Source organism: Hippichthys cyanospilos, chromosome 3, assembly GCF_059441005.1.
Source record: "Hippichthys cyanospilos isolate Australia breed blue-spotted pipefish chromosome 3, RoL_Hcya_1.0, whole genome shotgun sequence".
NCBI lineage: Eukaryota > Metazoa > Chordata > Actinopteri > Syngnathiformes > Syngnathidae > Hippichthys > Hippichthys cyanospilos.
In genome coordinates this window covers 13,672,501-13,680,565 of record NC_142371.1, presented here as the reverse complement: position 1 = coordinate 13,680,565, position 8,065 = coordinate 13,672,501, and the positions used below count along the sequence as shown (strand labels likewise).

Here is an 8,065-nt window from a genome sequence, read left to right as displayed (position 1 = left end):
AGGATTTTAATAATTTTCCATTATCAAAACCGTGATTTTTTAATTATTTTTATACAACTTCAGACAATAGTTTCTTTTACTTACTATTTAGAATCATTTGTCAGGGTACTCTTTATGTTTAACTCAAAAGAACAATAAAAGTCACATTTTGTCATTTTAAGTGGACAAAATGCAAATACTCAAACAGGGATGATGTGCTTTCTGTTCTGCATAATGCACACAGATTTAGAGGGAGACCAGGGGGATAGTGAGTGTGCCGTACATCCTCCATCTTATCACTGGACATTTGTGGTCCACAGTATTCTATATGACCCTGGGGAGGACATACAGCAGCCCGCATGTATCTAACAAAGACATCAAAGACGCACGGGTAATTTAGCAAATGACTGCAACAATGAAGTTTAAACCTACAGTTTGTATTTGACAGAATGTCAGTGAAGGACGCCATTTCCCATGCCATCGCCCACTAGACAGGATGTCTTTAATTGTGGAATTAATCCAATTTTGGCCATCTAGCCATCACTTTTCTTCACTGCTTATCCTGTTTAGGGTGAGATGGAGCTTATCCAAGTTGAGAGACAGGTTACACCCAGGATTGCACACCTGTCGATCACAGGACATAATGAAGGTCATAAGTCACACTCACATTTACAACATTTGAAGAAGTTAATGAGCAAAAATGAAAGGCAAAGGGTACAATTTCTAAAACATCAAAAGCGAAGCCTGCTTTAAACAGCCTAACTGATCAAAACATTTTGTAGGCCTAAAGTAAACTTCTGAACATCAGATAAGTATGAGCATGGCTCCAAACTGACTCAAGAGAACTCTGGCTGAATGATCTTTGGAACTTTGTGTGTGTGTGTGTGTGTGTATGTGTGGGCATGCATGGTGTGTTGAGAGAGCATGTGTGTGCTTCTCGATGAGAGAAGGCATCAAAGAAGGCAAGCATCCTGTGGGCAACCCAGGGCAGGACCAGCAGGTTCAAGGCAGCAGCAAAGTGGGTGTCCTAGGGCAGGCACCACAACGTCTGCAACACACACACACACTGGCAAAATGGGTCACTGTGTAATTGAACGTAATGATGTAGTGTGAGGACTCATGGGACAGATAAGACAAATGGACCACATGCACACACGCATGCCCACACACACAAACAATTATTGAAAAAAAGACCTCCAGTTTGTAACACCAAAAGCAGAACTATAATTTATTTACATATATCGGAGTCCCATATACAATTGTAAAACTGTGTAATATTGTAATTTTTTAATTTTTTTTTAACAAAACTCCTGGACATACAGTACAGTACTGAAAAATTAGGCTGTTGCAACATGTCTCTTTACCTATCAGTCTCAAGTTGGACCACAATAAATCCCTCTGTTTCCTTCAAATCTTCATGCATACCTTTTGGACAATTGTATTGTATGATTAGATTGTAACTGTAATTGTAATGTATACGTCTGACTTTGGAACAGTTTGAAGAGGCCCTTTTTTGCTCCTGTGTGACAATGCCCCAGTGCAGGGATGTTGTAAAAGTGTTTTTGGATGCATTTGGTGTGGGACAAGTGTGTGTCGCAACTTTGATTGATTGAACATTTAAACACAAATTTCATCAAACTAAATAAAGCATGAAAACATTTGTAAAATTTCTCAGGTTTAGAATTGTTTGAAATATTGTAGAATTTCATATTTTTAAACATAGCACGGGATTCACACCTTTCCGTGATTATTCCATAATTGAACACCCTTTACTGAAACATGCATTTGCTTTATATTTATTCTCATCTTTGATTTGATGAAAACACCTCGACCTCTTAGCAAGACTCTCCCTAATTTCAAATGGCTTTTGGACACCATGGCAAAATTGATTGTTCTATACATTGTACATTAAATGATGTTTCCTTATGTTTGTTCTCACTCATGCAATGACTGTGATATGAGTCTTTTGGGTACTCTTTTGGTTTTTTCATTCGTTTGTTTGATGTATGTTATTGGGCCTTGTTATATCATATCTTCATCATTACCACTGTCTCAAAAATTTTAATCAAAAGATTTTCAAAAAAGAAACATTTGGGAGTGATAAATGTGCATAAAAAACAGCACTGCATCTGGCATCTTATTTGTGCTGTCACAATTGAGACATTGACGTTAGAGCTCTGTGCAGCTTCTAGTAGGTCAGTGCGAACAATGGATATGAATGAGCAGAAAAAAACCACAGGCCATACGATTTTTTTTATTATTTCATCAAACAGTAACCAGCTACAACATATCCATCAGCAAAGCAACCCTAAGAAAAATAGCAATTTATTTTACTTTATTTTTTTACATACTGTACTATAAAGTGTAATGGAAAAATGAAAGCGAAATGAATGGTTATCCCATTTGGGACGATACCTAGGAAAATAGGCCGAACAAGCGCCTACTGAAAATCAATTATTGTGGGCCTATGAAGTGCAATATTTTGCAAGCAGCACACTTTTGAGATTCAAAACATAAAAAAGTGCTAACTAAGAATGATGCCTGTTGGTAGGGGCCTGTTGGTAGGGCAGTAGACACAGTACACTGTATATGTTAATATTATGTTTAAGCAGTTGTGACCTTCAGGGCCAGCAAGGCCTTCTCTGCTGGCCTAACATAACCTGACATCATTCACATAACTATAATAAACTATAGTAATTTTAATAAGTCAATTCAATTAAAAAATTATTTTTACTATATATATATATATATATATATATATATATATATATATATATATATATATATATATATATATATATATATAGTAAAAATAATTTTTATATATATATATATATATATATATATATATATATATATATATATATATATATATATATTGAAGGAAATTCATATTTTTCAAATTCAATATATCAATAAAATAGTGTGTACATGGAACTGTATTATTCTAATAAAGATTGAGACGATGTAATGTCAGTATAAAGCAGATATGGTCCTGGCCCAGGGGAAGTGGGGACAAGTCGGCACCTCCAAAAGGAACAGATGGCATCCCCCGACCAACTTTACACCAGGAACAAAAGGCTAGGTGTGGCCTTCAAGAGAAGATATCAGTCAGGGTTTTATGGTGCTCAGACTTCCTCCCGCTTCAAAGAATGGCCGGCAGAACAAAGACTTCGGAAGACACCATCCCCACTTAAACAGACCCTCACGCACGCACACACGCACACACCGACAGACACGCACGCACGTGCACACACACGCACACACCGACAGACACGCACGCACGTGCACACACACGCACACACCGACAGGCACGCACGCACGTGCACGCACACACACACACACCGACAGGCACGCACGCACGGGCACGCACACACACACACACACACACACACACTTGCAATCCACAGTGGGACTAGATGACCCGGAAGGGTATAAGAACTGAATGTTGAATGTGAAACGTTGCCATTTTTCTGCTCGGACCCGCGGCAGGACTGGCCCGAGGCCTCGTGTACTTTCCCACTCTGTCTGGATTAAATCAATTGTTTCACTATGTTGTGGTATGGGCGATCTTTCAACAAAAACGAACACGCTAGGAACTAGTTTAAGGCAAGTAGCTTTTTCTAGATTCATTCAATATATATATATATATATATATATATATATATATATATATATATATATATATATACAGTGGGCCCCCGGGTTACGAACTTAATCCGTTCTGCGGCTACGCTCGTATCTCGGATTGCTCGTATAGCGGGCAATCCAGACCCATGTTAATTCGTGAATGCGTGCAACGCGCGCAGATGCCTTAGGTAATCATATATTAATATTAAGTGATATAATCTACTGTACAGTTGCATTAAATAACAAATACAAAGGATAAATGACTTTTACCTTTGGAAAGACGTGACTTGTGCTGAGATAAGCAGAGATGAGCAGAGATGAATGCTCGAAGTCAATACGGTAAATCAGATATGCTATTGGTCTTACAGTGTCAAAGTAACTTTTTCAGTCAGGGTTTTCTCTACTTCCTTCCATCCCAACCAGCTGTGCCATCAAGCTAGATAAAGGCGTTCGGCCAATAGCATATCGGCACTTCTGTGATTGACGTGTGACGCCGGCCAATAGCATCTCCGTGAGTGAGACCGGGTGACCTTAATCGACCAATAGCATATTGGCGTCTCCTTGACTGACTGATAATTATTCGCACTTTTTTTTTAAACGGTTGGAATGTATTGACATCTTATTGATAAACACATTTAAACCTGTGACGATTTTTTGTCCTGCAATCGGCACACTTAATTTCATGTCAGCTGTTTTTCCCGACGTGAATTGAGCTGGGCGGAGGCGGAGCGGAGGTAGTGTGTGTTGTATTTACTAGGCACCACACTTGTTGCTTGTTCGAGCGTCAGTTCACCGTCGGTTACAACTCACAGAATTGCAAGATTGGCGCTGTACCAAAGCATGCCGGGAGATCGCCGCCTCACATGACATGCAGTTTTGTCAAGCCACAATTATATGGCACTGCAATACCAGCCGTAACAGGGTGCAGAGATTAACCTTTTGAGTTAATACGGCAACGCTTATAGGCTATTGGTCTTACAGTGTTACAGTAACTCTTTCAGTCATGGTGCAAATCACGGAGATACTAAAACATCATCCTCTTATTTCTTCCTTTACCGCTGCTAGTAATTTTAGAAGCTATGTCTAACACATAAAGTTTGCAAAGTCTTCAAAACATTCCGTTTTTCACTCATTTTGTCTACTTCCTTCCATCCTGTCCCATCAAGCTAGATAAAGGCGTTCGGCCAATAGCATATCGGCATTTCTGTGATTGACGTGTGACGCCGGCCAATAGCATCTCCGTGAGTGAGACCGGGTGACCTTAATCGACCAATAGCATATTGGCGTCTCCTTGACTGACTGATAATTATTCGCACTTTTTTTTAAACGGTTGGAATGTATTGACAATTAATTAAAAAAAAACACACATTTAAACCAATGACAATTCTTTGTCCTGCAATCGGCACATTTAATTTCATGTCAGCTGTTTTTCCCTTTAGCTGTACAAACACTACACTTAAATGGTAATATATTTAGACACCGTGAGTGAGACAGTCAGTGTGAGATTGTAAGACCAATAGCGTTCACGTTACCGCCGTAAGTACCTGTTGATGATTGTAGATGACGCAACTGCTGAATATATTGACGTAGTTAGGCGAGAACATTTCTACATACTCAACGGATGGTTAGTCGGAATGCTCGCAAGACGAGAGGTTTGCTCGTAAACGGAGGACAAATATCTCCTTGATCCACGCTCGTAAGGCGAAATGTTCGCAAATAAGGATGCTCGTAAGCCGGGGGCTGACTGTATATATATATATATATATATATATATATATATATATATATATATATATATATATATATAAGTTATAGTTATAAAATTATTTAAAAAAAAAAAAACATGTTGCTCAGCCAAGGCTGATCTGCACTAAAAGCATTACATTTTGGCAGTATCATGCACAGTGAAAAGTTTTGGTTGCTGATGCGGGTTTATTGATACTTAAATGCTCCGAAAAATTGCCTGTGTAGCCCAGTAATGCGTACGTGTGCTTCTGAGGGACATTTATTCGAGTCAAAACACTGAAGGCCTTAGTGTGAAATCTACGGACGACCACTGTGTTTTAAGTAACACATCCTTGGTTCCACATTTTCTCATTTTGATATCGATCTAGTATTAGACATCATTAGACTGTGCAGGTGTACCTACTGTACTTAAAAGGTCAGTTAGTGGCTACTGATAATGAAGCCTGTCAGGACACATGTGAAACGCAAACCTGTCACCCCAGCACCCTTACCCTACGTACAGTACATTGACTAAGAAAAGGACTTTCAATCATTTGCATAGTATTTGAAGATCAGGTAACTTAATTAAGGATCTGTAGCTTTAACATTTCAATTTAAGCATCCACTTTTGTTACATCTTCTGTGCAATCCAGGTTCCATGGTAGCACAAATATCTCCCCTTCCAGGTCCTTAGAAATGACCGAAGAGAAGTGGGCCAGCTGCTTTGGGTTAAAATGGTTTTTCCAATCTCCAACTACACCTAACACACAGACAAAAGAGTAAGTCACCATTAAGATGCCCAATCAGTCGATGGAAAATAAATACAGCAGGTAAAAAAGCAGGTATTTTTTTCCATCATCAACATTCCATCCATCCACCAATATCACTTAATTCTCATTAGGGTTGCAAGCGTGCTGAAGATATTAGGGTCACTTGTGATTGATTGGCAACCAGTTCAGGGTGTACTCTGCCTCCTGCCCAAGGACAGCTGGGATCTGCACCAGCAAGCTCGCAATCCTTGTGAGGACAAGCGGTCAAGAAATTTGATGGCTGATGGATCACAGACAAGAAACTTGCTGCCTCACCTTTCCTAAGGAATTGAGATTTGTCAGAGTCCATATATATCTTGGGGACCAAACTGAAGTTGGACATGAGGTTGGTCTGCATGGACTTGAAAGAACAATGGTTGGCAATTTTTTCTATGACTTCGTCACTCAGGTTCTTTCCCAGGAAATTGGAAATAAGACGTACAGCTGCTGGAAGATCCTGGAAGGTGTGAAGGTTTCTCAATGAATTCTCAAAATTTGTGATTAACATAGTATTGTACAACAAAAAAAATCAAAAGGCATTTTTTTTCTACCTCAACCATTTGCTCATATGTGATATACATGATTCTGGCTCCTAGCTCTGTGTGCCTCCAGCTCTTGACATGGTCAGTCCATTTGCCAAACATAACTGTAGACAGACAGGCAGAATGTTCTTTTTTCGTTATTATTGTTATTATTGAATTAAAATGGCATGAAATATAATTTAGAAGCATAGAACTCATACGAATATGTACCGTAAATGACAATGTTAATGTAATAGTCAATGGATACACCAAGACAATCTAGCGCACAGGTGTCGAACTCCAGTCCTCGAGGGCCGATATCCTACATGTTTTCAAACCTTTTCCCTCAAAAACACCTGATTCAAATGATTGGGATCATTTTGAAGCTCCTGCAGAGCTTGCTAATGAGCTAATCATTTGAATCAGGTGTGTTGGGGAAAGAAAACCGGAAAACATGCAGGATGCCGGCCCTCGAGGACTGGAGTTCGACACCTTTATATACATATCAATAGTCAGGGATATTGAACAGTAATTTCAAGTTTATTATTAGGGTTGTCTACAGTGTGCTACGCTATAATTAGACATGTTCTTATAACTTAATTAGATGTCGACCTAATTTAAGGAAACTAGTGCACGTACACGTCTTATGGTATGTCCAAAGGATACTTTACTGTACACCTCAATTCCAATGAATCAGATCTAATCCATTTTGTGCTGGCTTACCATTTGCATCAATGTGTGTATTTTAATGAACGAAATCACTGTTTGACTTATTTAGGGAGCTCAAAAACAAAGATTGTATTTTGGACATGTAAATTAAAAAATGTTTGAATTCCCTGATGTTAACTTTGAGTTTAAAATGCTGTTTTACTATGAAATGTTCTGTTGATGTTATGTTGAATATATGTTGATCATATGATCAATGCGATCGTACAATTATTTTCGCTTTGCTGCATCAACGTAATCAAATGTTCGCGCTTGTCACGGTAACACTGAACGCTATTGCTCTTACAATGTCACAGTCACTGTCTCAGTAACGGTGTCAGTCACGGAGATGCCGATATGCTATTGGTCGATTAAGGTCACAGTCCCAGTCTCACTCACGGAGATATATATATATATATATATATATATATATATATATATATACAGTGGTACCTCGGTACTCGACCATAATCCGTTCTGAGGTGGTGGTCGAGCACCGATTTGTTCGAACACCGAAAGCAATTTTCCCATAAGAAATAATGGAAAGTATGTGTGCACAAGTAAATGTGCACAAGCAGTACATGATAAAGATAAAGATAAATAAAGCATTATAAACCATTTTGTATAATTTACTTACGTTTTGGAGAGTGGTTGATGGCATACAGGAATGGATGTGGAGAGGACGGGAGGGAGTTA

The 8,065-nt window shown here is 38.8% G+C and overlaps 1 protein-coding gene across 3 annotated transcripts in view; it reads right to left on the bottom strand.

Annotated features, from left to right (window-relative positions):
* Positions 1–2,867: 2,867 nt before the first annotated feature.
* The window catches only part of sult2st3 (sulfotransferase family 2, cytosolic sulfotransferase 3), an 11,913-nt gene continuing 6,715 nt past the window's right edge, over positions 2,868–8,065 (bottom strand). For all 3 annotated transcript variants that reach the window (XM_088411847.1, XM_088411846.1, XM_088411848.1), the window contains exons 4-6: positions 6,695–6,789; positions 6,420–6,600; positions 2,868–6,094 (exon numbers count right to left, since the gene is read on the bottom strand). In XM_088411847.1, the coding sequence (XP_088267973.1) occupies positions 5,949–6,094; positions 6,420–6,600; positions 6,695–6,789 (422 nt within the window). In that variant the 3' untranslated portion in view covers positions 2,868–5,948. The remainder of the gene's footprint in view (positions 6,095–6,419; positions 6,601–6,694; positions 6,790–8,065) is intronic.